The following is a 16,757-nucleotide window of genomic DNA, read 5'->3' on the forward strand; positions in this document are numbered from 1 at the left end:
CACTCATCTGTTCATTTTCCTGCAATCCTCAGTCTTCACTCTGCGTGCATCCTAGTCTTCTCATCCTGTCCTATATGATGCAAGGCAATAAAACCAAAATGAGGCAAACGGGTTTATGGATCTGCCGGTCCGGTTTGCGCTACTTCCACCGAGCGCTGCTAGGTGGCAATATGTTACCTGGAAAACCACGAGCTTCCAGCCACCCTCGCCTCCTCTGCTTCCGACCCAGCTGGGACGTGCCTGGGCATCGCTCCGCTCAGAGAGAGGACAAGCCCTTGGAGCAGGACCTGGAGAGAGCTGCTGCACTCGCACAGATCTTTACTGAGGTTTTCCAGACACAACTGCAGGGCTGAATCCTACCGCAAAAGTTCTTTGTGAACCCAGGAGGAAAAACAAGCCTGCTTGTTGCAGAGAGTATTGTAAAAAGGAAATGTATCCTTCTATTGTATAAATATAGCACTGCCTGGGACTAGACTATTTCATATTCTCGATTATCTGAACAATACAAAGTTGAAAATATCTGTTCAGCGTGAAAGGCTTTTGTTTTTCAACATAAATGATTAATTGAAATTCCCTACATATTCAATCATAATTTTAATGAACTAGGCCAACTTTGGAACATTTGTATTGACAGTTGGGTTGAAAAACAGTTCTAATAAAGGTGGAGAAGATGTATCTCCAGATACATTTTTCAGCCATGCTACAAATACTTAAAACTGAGTCATCTTATATATGTGTCTCAACAAGGACACAGAAAGAAAGACTGGCTTATATTTACATATTGCTTTGAATATGCAAAGCACTAAGTTATCTTTATTGGGAACATTTATTTGCCTTGATCTGGCTGCTGGCAAAACCGAGAGCAGGGCTGTGTGTGACAATGTCATTTTATGCCAGCCTCAAGTTTACACAATTACAGTTTAATGCCGGGGAGTTTGCGGCTTGCTGAGCACTTTGGCCCGGCTTGCAGAGCCGGGTACAGGTGAGCGGTACTTGGAGGCCAGGCAGGCACAGCGGCCTGGAACAGGACAGTGGAAAGAGCTCCCACTTAGGCTGACAGGTAAAACAGCTGGAGCTCAAGTCTCTCCTTGAGGCGCCGTGGACAGGGAGCTAACATCCCTCCTGCCTGCTGCAAGCGAGGCCCCGCCGCCCCAGGCTGGATCCTCCCGGCAGCGATCCGTACCCTCACCTGAGGCGAGACCTCGTCCTGTGGCAGCGGAGAAACAAGGATCTTTAATTAGCCTGACTCGGATAGAAACGCGGGGCTTGGTTTTTCGAGATGGAGGCCATAGGTGCAGAAAACGACAATAATGACGACCTGCTTATGTGGTATTTGGCAACTTTGGAGCTGACAAGTATCGTCTGCTTCAAAACTGCTTTAATTCAGGCAGAGTTCTCTCTGCTTGGGGTCACGCCTCTAGAGATGCGGTACCTTGTGGGCTCCAAGTCAGCCCCCAGCACCTGGGGGCTCAATAGGTTTTAATTCCCTTTTGCCGGGCGCGGGGCTGCCCCGACACCGCTGCGCCCGGGAGCGGGCGGGCGGCTGCGGGCCCGGCCCGGAGGCCGCGGCAGCGGTTCCCGGCGGGGCCCTTTCCCCGCAGCACCGCCCGCCGCCGCTGCTCCGCCGGCGCCGGGCCCAGGTCAGCGCCGGGCCCAGGTCAGTGCCCGACCGGGGGGCTCCGCTGCCCCGGCCGTCCGCGGCCTTCGGGGGAAAGGGGCCTCTGCAGGGGAACGGGGCTGCCGAGGCGCGGCCCCGGACAGCGTCCGGGGGCAGGGCGGGCGCGGGGCGTCCCGATCCCCGCGAGGCCTCGGGCTTCCCGGGGCAGAGGCCAGCTGGTGTCATCCGTGCTGGAGAGGTCTGTGGTGCTTCTGCTTAGCCCTGACATCTCGGGTCTCGCTTTGGGAACAGCCGCTCACCGCCCACTTCGGCCCTGCTCGGCGCTCAGCCCTGCCTGGCGTGACGGTTGATCTAACATAAGTAATTCCGTAAAAAAAAAAAAAAAAAAAAAAAAAAAAAAAAAAAAAAAAAAAAAAAAAAAAAAAAAGTGTATTTTGGCACCGCAGGTTAGCAGCATGAAATGTCATCTGGAGAAGTAGCTTCCACCCCTCGGTCCCTTGAGCCTTCACATTCTTCCCAAGGTGATACCTGCACGGTTGCCATTGCTTCCCGAAATTCAGGCTTCAGGAGCCAAGGAAGCAGGTGACAGGCAGTCCTGGAGTGGTGCTGCTAGTTCCCAGTGCTGTTACAAGGGGACAGGAGAATCGTGACTGCTTGGCCAGTTCAGACTTTGGTATATAATTTTTGGCATTGCTGTCGAGAGAAGCATTTATAGCTGGTGGTGGTAAGGAGAGAATATTAAACAGTGAATTAAGTGGATATTTCTTGTATTCTTCAGAATAGTTCTTGGCTACAAAAGATACAGTTTTCAAGGCAACCATTAGGAAAGCATCAGTATTTGTGGGTCAAGTTAGAATTCATGCATTTTATGGTTCAGGATTTGGTGACTGGAAGGCAAATCGTGTGTTGGTTGTGGTTATTTCCATTCCTGTGAAGTTGTGCATCTGCTCTTCTTAAAGGTCTCTAAAACACACCTAGTGGGTAGTGAACTTAAAAGAGTTTTCTGTCACTGTTATAAAAGCTCCTTTGATGACAGCTGTGAAGAGGACCTCTTCGAATCAAAGCATTGAAAAATAAAAGCCCGAGTGCTTTTTGCAGAAGATAGCATATTCTTGCCCTCTGCTGTAAAACTCAAAATCTTTTACTCACCATGGGACCAAAATCAAATGTTTTTGGGTAGTGTCATCTGTATTTATGGAAAGGCTTCCTTTGTCAGCTGTTTTGCATCCTTAAATACCATTATTTTTCTGTGGACTTAAATATGTTTCTCTGTGATTCATTTGCTATTCTTCAAAATAATTAAAATGTGATTAAAAGAGAATGTAATTGTTTAGGAATAGAAAGACAATTCACAGCTAAACTCTAGCCTACAGGGATACTTAAAAAATACAAAACTAAACAAAGAACAAATAGTTTGGAAAGCTATAGCTTGCTATGTCCAGAATTGAGCTGCTTAGGAACAATGAAAAAAACAAGAAAAAAGAGATAAAACCAGAAATGAGGCGTAAATGGTCAGCCAGCTTAAAACTGAAACTACAGACAAAGGGATTTTTTTTACTTACACAGTTACAATATTTTTCTTTCCCCCCAGTTAATTTTTATTTCCCATTACATACATTAGTTGATGCCGTTTCAGTTAGTTAATCTGGACATGTTCTTAATTCTTGTTCTTTCAGCTTCTGGATAGATAAATTTTGTTTCTAATGATGACATACAGAAAGTAGGAGGCCCAAATCTTTTGTTCTATCAACAGTAATACAGAGGCTAAAAAATTGTCCTTTAAAATACCTGCTGCTTTTAAAGGCTGTTTTTAGAGGAGTCATAAGGCTTTTAAAGTGCTGAACTGGAGGGACTGTTGATCCCATCTAATTTGTCTACAGTGCAGGTACCAGAGACAATGTGCTAAAAGTTTGAACAGGGCTCAGCAAGTTTGGGAGCCATGACATTTTGAGAAAAAGCTTGAGGGATCAGTCCCCTAGTTGGGGAAGCAGAAGCTCCTTAGCTCCCCTGCTTTCTTTGGTATCTGTATTTCCAAATCATGTTTTGTCAGTAGGTTTTCTACTGCTGATCCCTTAGCATGGTTATGATCTGCTCACTGCTTGCATTCAGCTGTGAGAAAGCCAGTTGGAGAAGTGAGTGCCCTCAGTTTGCTTCATCTGGTAATTATTAGAGTGGGAGAACCTGTTGGACAAGGTGTTTAAGTTAACCTAACCCACGCATCATGGAAGGAAAGTAGAGAGATGGATAAGTGCATGAGGTAGGTGGAGGGCTCCATAACCTTCAGTTGTGGGGTGGTGACAAGCAACTGGCAACAGAGGAATCCTGCATGTGAGTCCTCCCTATTACACCTTTCTTGTGTCTGAAGGCAGGGTCTAGTGACTCCACTGTGAGACTAAGCTGCTCTTCTTTTGTATTTGAATCTCTTCTCTTTGTCCAACACCAGAATTTATTTTCTTTTTTTTTATTCCCCATAATTACGCACTAGCCTACTGACCAGGGTTACAGTCAGTTGCTATTTTCACTCATTTTCAACCTATTTTTTTTTCCCTACAGATGGGCTATTTTCATGCTTTGTTTATCCATCACTCTGCTTTTTCATCTGCTTTTATGCTATAGTGTCAATTGTATTTCCATATCCGTATTTCATTATGTATATGTGTGTATGTATATACGTATAATGTATATCCATTTCTGTATCACCACTTGCTTTCCATTGATTGGCCATTGCAGAAACCTGGTGAAGCATCTGCCAGTCATGGTCACTGCTCCCTAGTACAGGGAAATGCCTTCTAAAGTGATTGGTAAGCCACCCAGACAGGGTTGAATTGAGTCATCATCGTCCTCAGTTCACATCTTCTAACCCTTCTTCCCTCTCTTTGCACTTCTGAGCTTCTCACTGAAATTGCAGCTGCCAAAGGTCTTCCTCAAGTCAGGTTCTCTTGTTCTTCTTGACCAAGTGCCCTTGATGCCTTCGGCAGTGTCACAAAAGTGCCTTTCTAATTGTTTTTTTTTATGCCATTGGAATGTTTTCTCCTCCCTGAGATTTATTTTGTGGATTTTGTCTATTTAATCCCTTTATTTCTGTTATGCTTAATCTCAGTATACCTTCATCCAAACCCAGAAAGTCAGTTGATGGGTTTTTTTTGCAGTATCTGTATCTGCACATCACACCTGTCATATCCTGCCCCAGATGAAAGGGCATGCTTATTTCTCTGATGTATTGAAAACACACCCCTGCATCTTCTTTCCCCATTTTCTTATTCCCTGACTCATGTTAATAGTTCAAGCACCATTTTTTGAACTGGAATTTTCCTTGCTCATGTATTTTAATTTGCTATGTTGTACTGTGTCTCTTGTTTGAGTATACGGCTCCTAAGATTTAGTTCTCTGGTTTGTCTTAATTCTTATACCCTTTCTTCTAGAAAGTTGCTACCTACAGTCCTTATCTCTTACTTTCATGTTCAGTGACAACTGACACTGGCAGCATTGCTGGAGGTTTGATACATCACGTGTTCCAAGACAAATTTGGGTTGCAACACAGTAGTGGTAAATGGCAAAGGCAAATATCCTTATTTAAGACTTACTAATTTCCCAAAGAATCTACTCAGGGAGTATTGATGTTAGTGTTCCTGTTATTACTATGTTTTATTAACATTGTGAAGTCTGAATTTTACCTAGGCAGTTACCAGAGGCTGTCAAAAGGCCTCTGATACCTCCACATGCACAAAAATACATAGATTGTGAGTGCCTGCATGTGGATACATGTACTGCTCTTGCATAATATGTGTCAGTTCTTTGTACTGAAGTACTGGCATTGGATGTGTTTATATGAACCCACAGTCTGCTACCCCACAGGCAAGGGTGTTACAAAATCACTTGAGTGCCAAATGGGATTTAAAATGCTGTTTTATGTAAGAGGTACAATAGCTGTGGCATGAACAGCTATTGATGTCCATACAATGTCTTCTTTCTTAGTCACCATCAGTGATATATAAAGCTGTAGCACTTAAAACATATGAAAGATGCTAATTGACCACTGTTATTACTTACTGTCAGGTTGGGTTTTTTTCCTTTGTAGGAACTGTGCGTAAACTACCTTTGCTACAGATGCTAATGGGTATAGCATGTTGCCTTTTTAAAATTAGACTCAGACTCCATTTCTCTAAGTATGTATAAAGTGATGTGATGATGTTAAACTGAAAATCTGAAAATTTTAGTGCTAATAAATATCTTTTGGGTGGTCCTACAAGATCGTGCTACTGCAACATCTTTCTCTGGTTTTGTGCAAAATACAGAAATAATCAATCTCATGATTGGATTAATGCGGTGGATTGTGAGTGCTTCATACTGATTGAAATTTTGGATGATGTTTAAATACACTGCTAAAATAATCTTATTTTTATTAGAAAATAGTATTGGGCACTGACCGGTACTGTAGGAGATGATTGTAAAGAAAATAATTCAAAGATTATACCTTGCATGAGTCATTAATCATGAGTCATGATCAGCAGGCAGTGGTGTCCAATTTGTTTTCTAATCCTGCACTTGCTGCTATTCTTTATTACCATAGTGATAATATTAAAGAGCTGTTAATGCATATAACCAAGCAGTTGAAAATGACAGACTCTTTTTTTCATTGGAATAAAATTTCCATATCTTAAGTCTGTTTTGCTCAGTATATTTCTTGTCATGAGAAATTCAGTAGTGTATAAAATTCATGAAAAAAGTTTAAGTCATCAAGTTAGCAGGACAACCTTCTTTTTTTCCCCCTCCTCTTTGCTTTCAAGCCAGTCATTGGGGCTTCCTAGAGAATTCCAGGTAGTCTGTTTTTGTATGAGAATTGGGGACACTTTGTATTCATTAAAAATTGGGAGTTGATTGTTCAAGGTACGCTTTAAAATGAAAGGCTGAACTGTCCTTATATTTCATGTTTGTTCTCTCCTGAGCAAAAACTAGTAGCTGGATGGAAAGTTTTATTGCATTAATATATGCTGAGGAATGACTACTGAGGTTTTAGAGAAAAGAGAAGGCTGTCTCTTTCTTGAGAGTCTGAATATAAAAAGAATCAATTAGGAGAAATGAGCTTTAGAAACCCATTTTCACTCTTTAAATAAAATTTTAAAAGCTCTGAAAGGTGGTAGCTGAAGTGTTGCAGACTATTAGAATGTGCATAGATGGAGAGTGTTTGGGTGCAGCAACAGTCAGGGAATGTTTTTTATGAAGTAATGACTCTTGTATTCAATTAGATTTTAAACTTGATTAAATTTTGTAATTAGTTTTATTAGTTTACACTTTGGAAAAATTCATCATGACAGATTAACATGCCTTGTTTGTCAGCAGATATTAAAAAAAATCCCTTTACAATTTCCTGTGTAGATGATTTTATAATGCATAGATTTGTGTAGGCCTTACTAATTTCTTTCTGTTGAGCTTGTGAGATCCTGTTGTTTTGGTGGGTGCAGTTGGCAGGACAGGTATGAATCTATTGGTATAGATGGCTCTTCACAATTGCCTGGTATTGCTGCATGTTTCTTCACATCCCACAGTGTGGTTGCTCTGCAAACTCCTCCTCCCTTTGCATGAGGACTATGCCTGCACCAACAGAAGCATTTTCAAGTTGAGTGTACAATGGTACAGCCAGTAACATAAGTATTCACTTGACAGGGCTGTTCACTTGTTTCATTAGGAGCTAATTATGTGTTGTTTTTAATGTGCATTTACTTGATCATGTGTAAATAATAAAGGCTTTCAAAAATGTTGAGTCTGTAAACTGTAAGATAACAGAGCACACAATATAGCTGTCACCAAAGTCTGTCTCAATGAATGTGTTTATGTTTTGAGTTCACCTTAGAAAAACTTTCCAACAGCTGCTTTCCAATTTTTCAAGTATCTTGCTTCTGCCAAATATGATGCAGAAACAAAACAGTCTTTTCCCAGCTATCAACAAAATGAGCATCTACCATGTCTTCTGAATGGCCAAGCCCATTAAAAAGTAGGTTGGGGAAAAGGTAGGACTATATCAAATCGCAAAATAGCAAGCATTTGTTTTCCACGTCCTGTGGGGGCTCTTTTGATTCCCATTCTGATTGGTTTCTAAGATGACTTTATTTCCAGAACAGCTGTTTCCAGTTCAGGCTTTACTCAGTTTCTTTAAAGTAATTTGTAAACCACTTTCTCCAGTAGACCCATTTCCAAAGTAAATAAATTAAGGCAGAGATGCAGATCAAGTGTAATATATGATAATTACTTTCTTGTTATTTCTGGATCTACAGTCATACACTGTAGAGTGGAAATAGCAGAGGAATAAGCACTGGGTATACCGGTATACAGAAATAGTTTACAAGTATTACTATCTTTATAAAAGGTAAATATGGTTCTCAATGCATAATAACGTTGTACACTTTGCATCCTTTGGAGCACTGCACAGATTCTGTGCTCAAATGAGGTCAACTCAAAGTGCTACTGGGATGACTGGGAAAAGCACATAGCATTCAGGGGCTAGGCAAACTAATTAGTTTTAAGATGGGGTCTGACAACTGTGTTAATGGGATTAGGTGATAGGGAGCAGACTTCGATATAAGAATGATCTTCAGTTCTTAATTTTTATGTTCCTCAAGTATTTCTTTTGGGAAGGTCTTGCTCTAATAGTTGCTTACAGAAAAGCAGGACATCCAGATCACGAAAGCTGTGGGACGTGATAGAATTTTTCCTCCATTTTAGCTGAGGATCTTGGTATTTTTTAAGAGAGAAGAGTGAGGGAGGGTTTGGAAAATTAATACAGAGTAAATTGGTGTAGTGGAATACATAGGAGTCTTACTGTAGTTTTTTGAGCTTCTTTTGTGTTCTGCACAGAAATACTTTCTTGGTAAATTTTACAAAGAAGTGTTTTAAAAGGTGCTAATATCTGGCTTAACTACTAAAATCACTCCATAAAACTCCTTCTGGTAACTTTGTGGGGGTAGATTCAAAGTAAGAATTTTGAAAATATAGTTTGCAGTAATTTCAGTCAACTGATATGATTGTATTACATTTATATTAGTTTCTGCTGTCATAATTCCCTCTTTCTCAGAGGACTGAAATGGATTTCAAAGGAAATCTCTTGAATTTTTTTTTTTCTCCTCACCCCATGTATTTCCAGAAATGGCCCTTCCTCTCTGGAAGAACTTAGTTCAGACTACAAAGAAAAAAATACTACAACAGAGAAGGTTGTCACTGTATAATGGTGCTGATGGCTATGAAGAAGAATTGATAAAGAAGAAACTTCAACAGTTTTCTGGTGGATCCATCAACCTTTCCAAAGAAGACAATGGCATTGGAATACTTACTTTGAATAACCCAAAGCTAATGAATGCCTTTACAGGTACTAATTAGTTGATGGGATTGCTGATTGGTTTTGGTTTTTCTCTTTTTCAGTTACCTGTTTTGATATTTTGTCTAAGAAAGTGAAACACTCTGTCTTACCATGCCTGAGTTAAAAGAACAGATGTGTAGCAAATGTGTCCAGTGTTTTGCATAGTAACTTTGCTATAAATGTCATAAGAATCTAAGAAATTCTCAATGATGCAGGGACTGTCTTGCAGAATGTGCTTCTCCCTATGTTAAGTGTTGGCACAATTCTGTCACTGAGCTCTTTCTTGCATCTCCTCTCATTTTGTCATCACTACTCTGGAAATATGGAAGGCATTTTTGTGGGCTTGAGAAGATGCCACCTCTCTTTTGTAGGTGATATAGAAAGATTGAGTTTGCTTCCTGTTTCTTTACCTTCTTTACCTAAAGCCTTCCCTGTACATTAAACTTCTGTAATTTGGTGTTTTTCGCTCACCCAAACTGTCTTCCATTTCTTCTTCATTTGCCTTATGTCGTAAATATCAGTGAATGGTTAATTAAAGATCAGATGAGCTGGGTATTCTCAGCTTTTGCAGGTCAGTGATTTGTTTAATATGCTTTTACACTGGAGAATACTTAGCTATCAAAACCAAGTGCCCTATTTTATTAATCTTGTATTATGAGAGGTTTTTGTTCTCCAAGTTGAGTATATTTGCTATCTCTTCTTAACTATCTAGTTTATTCCAATTTATGCCATTCTCTTCAGATATGAAGTGGTGCAGGTTCATGGTGTGAATCTACCTAAACTGGAGCCGTGCATAGGCCTTTAGTGTAAGAATGTTTTTATATGTTAATATTTTGAAGTGGATACTTTTGTGTCATCTTGCCAATTTCTTTGTTGCTGTTCTGTCTTCCTGCCCAGTTTCTCACTGTTCCTTTGTTGTGAGCAAACATTTTGCAGCAAATTGTGCCCTTTATATGCAGAATGTCAATCTGCTTTTTCCACTAGTGATTGTTAGCTGAAAGGAACCTAAGCAAGCAGCAGAACTGGTGGTAATGCACCTACATGTTTCTGCATTCTCTCTTTTTTTGCTTAAAAATCTCATGTATAGAAGCATTACTTAACTTAGGAAGTTGTAGCTAAAAAATGTTAGGATGGGTATTGCCCTTCTGCATGCCTCCCTGTCAGCATACGTGCTGTTATACAATCATAACTACAGTGTTGTTTCTACTTTTTCTAGATTGTTTTATGTTTTTGATTCAAAACAGAACTGTGCAATGTACACCTTGCAGACTGTGTGCTTTTAGCATATTTGTTGTGGAAGTTGAAAGGGGCATGAGGAATGAGCTGTAACACCAAAAGGAGAGAGCACATTGGGTTTTTCTGCTCTTTGAAGATCAGGAGTAATAAAAGTCAAATTGCTTAAACCAAACTTCCATAGAAACTTGCAAGTATGTTCTCTGTTTTCTATGTGTTTGGCAGGAGAGGCCCAGAAGTGATTGGTGGCAGTGCTGAGCAGATGCACCTGTCATTTAGGCAACTGATAGCTGTTCTTTGCCTGTACAGTGCTCTGTCTAATGTTAAAGTGCTGAAATCATATCACACATCTGGAGTCAAGCATCCAAAATTAGCAGACATTTTCTCTCTGGCTCAGTTAGTTATCTGTAAAATAATCTCTTCTCTCCTTACAGGACTGCTGTGAAAATAACTTATTAGTGTATGTCAATTAGATGCTCCAGTAGCAAAGAGGAGCCACAAAATCCACTGAGGAAATTAATAGCTCTGTCTTTGTTGTGGATCCTCATTAGCGTATAACAAATGAGCCGTGGGATCAGGCAGTTCTGTTTTACAGCAGTGTGTAGAGCCCTGTAGAGAGCTGTACACCATTTTGCTAGGCAATAGCCACAAAAAATTTATCTGGAAAATCTTACTGTCAGTTCAAGAGATGCTTCTTCTTTGTGCTCTACACCTCTGCTAGAGACTTTTGTTTTTATGGAAGGCAACGTAGAAGCAAAATCAGTCTGGCCCCTTGGCTACTGCAATGAATGATATGTCATCTTAATTTATACTGATCTTAATTTAATTTTTAACATTATTGTCTGTGAAATGCAGTTGCTGAGAAACTACCAGGAACTTAGTCCTTTGCCTTTACAGTTGTGTGTCAAATAATGCTATTCAAGGGGCAGGATGGGGTGTGATAGCCTTGAATTGCCTCAGCCGAACCTGGTTGACTTCACCAGCCGGAGCCGGTAGATTCAGCGACCTCCCCATCAAATTCTGTCAATTCTGTGTTTCATAGCTTCTGAATAGTGGCAGATGTGAATTTATATATCCATGCACACTCCCTCTAGAAAGCTGCAAAACATTATTAAGCTGTTGAGAGAAATTCTATTTTCCAGGCATTTGCTTTACACAGCAGTTTCTTATCTCAAAGGAATTATGTTTATTCTAAGCTTGAGCAACTCATGAAATCAAAAACAGAACAAAATTGTTGGCAAATTGCTAATGGGCGATATGGAGATTGTTATGCCTTTTTTCTCTTCTTAATTGGAATCTGATGGCCACCTGTTTGAAATAGTCTCTTTGGAAACAAATGCTAATAATGTCAGTTAAAGCCTGGTAGAACCAGTTTCAGCAACCCAACCTCTCACTGAATTAAACTTGAATGTAGTTTGAGAGAAGAAAGCTAGCCTGTAGAAATTAGAAAATAATGATGATAATTTTTGTTTTCTAGAATTTACTTGAAAACATTTATTCTCAAATGATAGTTAAGATGCAAACAAATTATTATTTATTATTAATTTTGTAAAGAGCATGAACTTAGTGGTATTAAATACTGAAATAAGATTGGCAGAATGACAATTTGCTTTAGTGTTGTGCCCTCTTCATTATATCAAACATCAGGAGCTATGTCTGTTGGTAAATAATAGTTCAGTGTTGTCAGGGATGGAAAAGAGCCTCTTGCAGAGGACAGAACCAGGCCAGTGTCTCTTGTCCCCTGCTATTGCATGTAACAGGCTCGTATGGATCCTGCATTTTTTCAGTTAACTGGATATTTGGCTTTGAATGCTCTTCAATACCTCACTGCTTTGCCTATTAAGAGAACCTCAAACAGTGGTTCTGCTGTATTTGACTCCAGCAAAGCTTGGATGCCATCTCAAACACCTCTCTGTAAAGAAGACTTAAGAAGGCAGATATGTAGTAAGTGAAATCCACAGGGTTAATGCACACCTGTTTGAACTGCAGTGTTTGCAGAAAGAGGTGTTGAATATGCTGTCGGGCTGGAAAAGCATTTCAAAAGAAGACCCACAAAAATTACATCCAGGCCTAGTTCTGCTCAGTATTTTTATTCCTGGCTTGGATGATGGAACAGAAGATGAACTGCTGAAATTGTCAGATGACCCCACATTAGGAGGTCTTTCAAGAATATTTTTTGGAGTAGAGGAGAGGCATTCAAAGTGATCTTGATTAGCTGCTACAAAGAGCTCAAGATCAACAGGGTGAAATTCAGTGAAAGCAAATGTAGTGTGCCACATACAAAAAACATGACCAAATTATAAATACAGAAGGGAAAGCAACTGGCAGAACTGCTGGGATTTTTTAGAGGATCATGGTATGGACTTGAAGTGGGTAAAAAAATAAAACAACCCAATGCTATTCTGGTATATAATATGTAATGTCCACTTAATTATTGCCTAGAACAGAAACATTGTCAAACTGTGTTAATTCAGTGGCTGAGACCAAGCCTAAGGGGTAAGTGCTTGACTCAGTGTTCACTCTTGATGTGGTACTGGGAAGCTTACTTCATAATTAACTGTAAGAAAAGAAACCAAACAGTTAGAAAACACAAATGTCCCGTGGATTGGCTGCTAATGGGAAATTTCAGAAGAGGATGAGTCCTGTGCATGCAGGCGTAGAGCTAAAAAAGCAACACCATTGGCAGAGGAGAGTATTAATCAAAAGCACATTTCTATCTGAAGAATGTAGGCCTGTCCATCTAAATTTTTGTCAAAGAAGGGTAAAGCTGGGAGTGTCATCAGCCTGTATGTACCCTGCTTTCTGAAATTAGTTTCTGTAAATGTTTTCTCTTAAGTATATTAAGAGAATAAGAGACAGGTCATAGGCATTCAGACAGGAAGAGCTTTAAATTAATACAGGTATGTTCCATTGCTGTGGAAGATGCTGCTGTCCAGGATGAGTGCTAGAAACAGGAGTTTGTAGAGTTCCATGTCAGGAAGGGTACTTAAGCAAATATATTTATCATGTTTTATCATGAATTAGTTGTTTAAACAAGAAATAAAAAGCTAGTACTCTATGATGATAGTATTTATAATGAGAGTCTTTAGAAAGAAGCCTTTGTTAACATTGACTGGTTGCACCTTGAGCCCACCTTGGACATGATTATTTTCATTCTCTGCCAATTGTTTGGGCAGGGAGGAGTGTCAGTAATTTCAAAATGACTAGTTGGACAGATCTGGATGGATACATATAAATTTAGCTGTCCTGAACGTATGCAATTGCAAGCAGAAATAAATCAGGTAGAGGGTTTTGTTTGTTTGTTTGTTTTTGTTTTGTTTTGAGGCTTTTTTGAGTGTAACACAAATATCCTTCATACAGAATATCCTTTGGAATTTTGGGACATGCATCCTTGGAGAACAAATGTATGTTGGTGATTGTGTGCAGGATTTAAGATGATGCTTTCCCTTGTGATTTTAAGACAATCACTTATTTACTCTAACTTGTTTTTGCTGGTGGAAAACATAGTGGTGGTAATAATTTCCTGTTAAAAATTTTGTTTCTCCCCTCTTGTGGCAGGTACTATGATGGTAGAACTCCAGGAGAGGGTAACTGAACTGGAAAACTGGAAGGATGGCAAAGGTCTTATAATCCATGGTGCAGGAAACACTTTTTGCTCAGGATCTGATTTGAATGCTGTCAAAGAAATATCCAACTCCCAGGCAAGTATTAGTACACATTAAGGTTTTGGAGAAAAATTATTTTTTTGAGATTCTTTTTAGACAGAGGTGTTGCCCTACACTTCTGCAATTTTACATACAAGTCACAGAATGGAGCTTTAATGGTCAAAAAAATGTTGTCAGGCCCTTCAAGCCATGATTTAAGTTTTATTGTAAGTGATTCATAACTCTAAATTCCTACACTATATGTGCTTCTTTAGCCTTTTCTTTTAAAAATGTCATTTTAGTTTCTCACAGCAGTATATGGTGAATTTACACATCAGATAAAATATGCTTCTGTAGTTTGACCTTTAGAAACAGATAAAAGTAATAATTTCTTATATTCTAAAATAAAAACAGAAATGTAAGTAGTATGGCTGCTATTACAGAAATTTTATCAAAACTGTTTGAACCTGCATGAAATGGAAGAACAGATGCAATTCTTGTGCTGTACTTGAGTCATGTGAGTCTTGTGTGTACCTATGAAATTGAAGAAGTTGGGGTTTGATGGCAATTTTTTGCTCATGCCACTCATTTGGACAACTTTCATGTGTGCTACTGTTCTTTCTGTGTGCTAATATGTGGACTTGGCAATGTGTGAAACAGGGCTTTGCCAGCTGCCAGGGAAGCTGCCTGTGCTGCTCTTATACCTAATTTGCAGTTGTGGTAAGTGCCAATCCTGGTGCTTTTTTTGTGGCCACTGCAAGTTTTTTCAGGATTTAATTACGTAAATGAAACATTTAATTTGCCCTTCCAGTATGAGCATCAACACAAAAACTGGATAATCTGATATTTGTCTTCAGTGATGATTTTTTTTTCCTGTTGATGAAACTAAATATCATAAACCCCACAATATCTTAGATTTTATTTGTGGCCTGGTAACATACATAGGACAGTCCAGTTTTCAAAGAGTATAGGACTCTTTCTTTCCTTTCTGGAGCCTCACAAGAGAGGTGCTTTTCTTAATACGGAAATGTCATGCTTTATATCTAAATGGATTTGGGGAAGTTTTCATCTGGATATATTATAAGCACTGGTAATTCTAAAAATACAGATGCATATGAAATTTTTTCTAAATTGATTTTTTTAAAAAAAATTTAATCTGCCATTCTCAACTTCTTTGAGCATTATACCAACAGAAAAGGAGCTGAAGCCAAGCAAGGTCATTTCTTTTCTTATTTGCAGTCCAGGCTTTCCTTCAGAGTTCTGTAAATCTCAGTGATTCTGCTTCCATGTATTTCATATTCTCTCTCTGTGCTTATACAAATTACTTTGAGCCACTGCAGTGGCAGAGGGCTCTTGCAAGGTTCAATAACAGATATACTGGGTGGAATGAAATGTATACATGTTAGTTATAACTTTGGGAATTCTCTGCAGAGAATCTAGATCTCATGCTAGTATTGAAATTAAAGCCTAAGAGTCACCAGAAATTCTCCAAGAATAGTTAAATGTAGTTGCTTTTCTACTTCCTTTGGAGAGTTCAAACTATTTATCTTTTACTGAGAGTTTCTTTATAATAGCTTCTAAATAATCTGTTTGGTGGGATTTAATAGTCTTTATTAAATAAATCTTTACTAGAATATGTAATAGCATTTTCTGATCTTCAGTCTTACAGAACTCTTTGCTCTAACTTGATGGAGATGAGAGTGTTTTGTCTGGTTTCAGGTTAAGTTTTCTGTCCACAGGCATCTTCAAGGCAGAAAAACCCCAAAAGTGAATAACTTTATGCCTGAAAGGGTATGTCTTTCACAGTATCATAGAATATTCTGAGTTGGAAGGAGACCCACAGGGATGATAAATCCAACTTTTAAGTGAACAGATTGAACCCATAATCTTGTCATTATTAGCACCATGCTCAAATAACTGAACTGTCCTTAATATATTTTTTAAAGACTTCTTTAGCCCATTGCTTTTAGTAATTGCAGAAAACACTTTTATCCAACCAGTTGGTTAATGGAGTACTGTATTTTTCATAATTTTCAGTACATTTTGCTTTTCCCTGTGGTGGAGAATAGGCAGAATAATGGCCAGGAATGCTGAAGGATTTTCTTGCCCCCTAGTGGCTCTTAGTCCTCCCCTTCCACTTCATTCTTTTCCTCTTTTGTCCATCTTGTCCCATGTTCAGTTGTTCCTAACTCTGAAGCAAACCTAGGTCCCCTGCCTGTTTTTCTTTTCTGAGTGCTAACATTACATAACCAAATCACAGAAGGTAAATGAGTAGTGGAATTTAAATAAAAAATATTTTTCCTTCTGTCTTTGTAAGGCTTTGTAAGCTGTTCCTAGAGCGAGAACCTCATTCTGGAGTGAGACTTGAAAAGTTGCCTAGCTGAAAAGCAAGAATAGCTCTTGAAACAACAGCTCAGAGGAAGAAGCACAAAGGAGAATTTTGCTTTCCTTGATCCCTGTCTAGAAGTCCTAGGACAGAGGTTCCCAAGCATAAGCCATGGAGGGAGAACTTTGGAGCAGTTGGAGATAATCTGGAAATATCATTCTATCAGCAGTGAAAATGGATTTGAAGCTCTTGTGGCAATAAGAGGCAGCATTAGAGTCTTCTACTTTATGAAGGTGACTTTCTCCTTCCCTGCCTCTCCTAGGCCCACTCCAAGCTGTTAATCCTTTCCTTCCATATGTTGTGCATTTTACTGCATTTTACCTCCCTTTCTGCTAGTTAGAGGTCTTCTTACTTCAAGAACAATATTAGAGCTGCAGATATAATTATTCTACTAGACTGTAGAGAACACCTCTTAGAGTCTTTTATCTGAATAATAGCCTTATTTTTCTTGTCAGGAAGGTTTGAAGGGTTTATTACTTGCCAGGACTCAAGCAATTGCTTTTTTTTTCTTTTTTTTTTCTTTTT

General features: G+C 39.3%; 1 protein-coding gene across 3 annotated transcripts in view; it reads left to right on the forward strand.

The window, feature by feature from the left end:
- The first annotated feature begins 246 nt into the window (after positions 1 to 246).
- The window catches only part of ECHDC1 (ethylmalonyl-CoA decarboxylase 1), a 41,357-nt gene continuing 24,846 nt past the window's right edge, over positions 247 to 16,757 (forward strand). Inside the window, exons 1-3 of one of the 3 annotated variants that reach the window (XM_015621926.3) lie at positions 247 to 1,060; positions 8,757 to 8,978; positions 13,761 to 13,903. In XM_015621926.3, coding sequence (XP_015477412.1) covers positions 8,759 to 8,978; positions 13,761 to 13,903 — 363 coding nt within the window. In that variant the 5' untranslated portion in view covers positions 247 to 1,060; positions 8,757 to 8,758. Of the gene's footprint in view, positions 1,061 to 1,585; positions 1,658 to 1,732; positions 1,857 to 8,756; positions 8,979 to 13,760; positions 13,904 to 16,757 lie in introns of those variants that run through there. The other 2 variants (XM_015621925.2, XM_015621927.3) reach the window with 2 other exon arrangements.

The sequence above is a fragment of the Parus major genome, chromosome 3, assembly GCF_001522545.3.
Source record: "Parus major isolate Abel chromosome 3, Parus_major1.1, whole genome shotgun sequence".
Lineage (NCBI taxonomy): Eukaryota > Metazoa > Chordata > Aves > Passeriformes > Paridae > Parus > Parus major.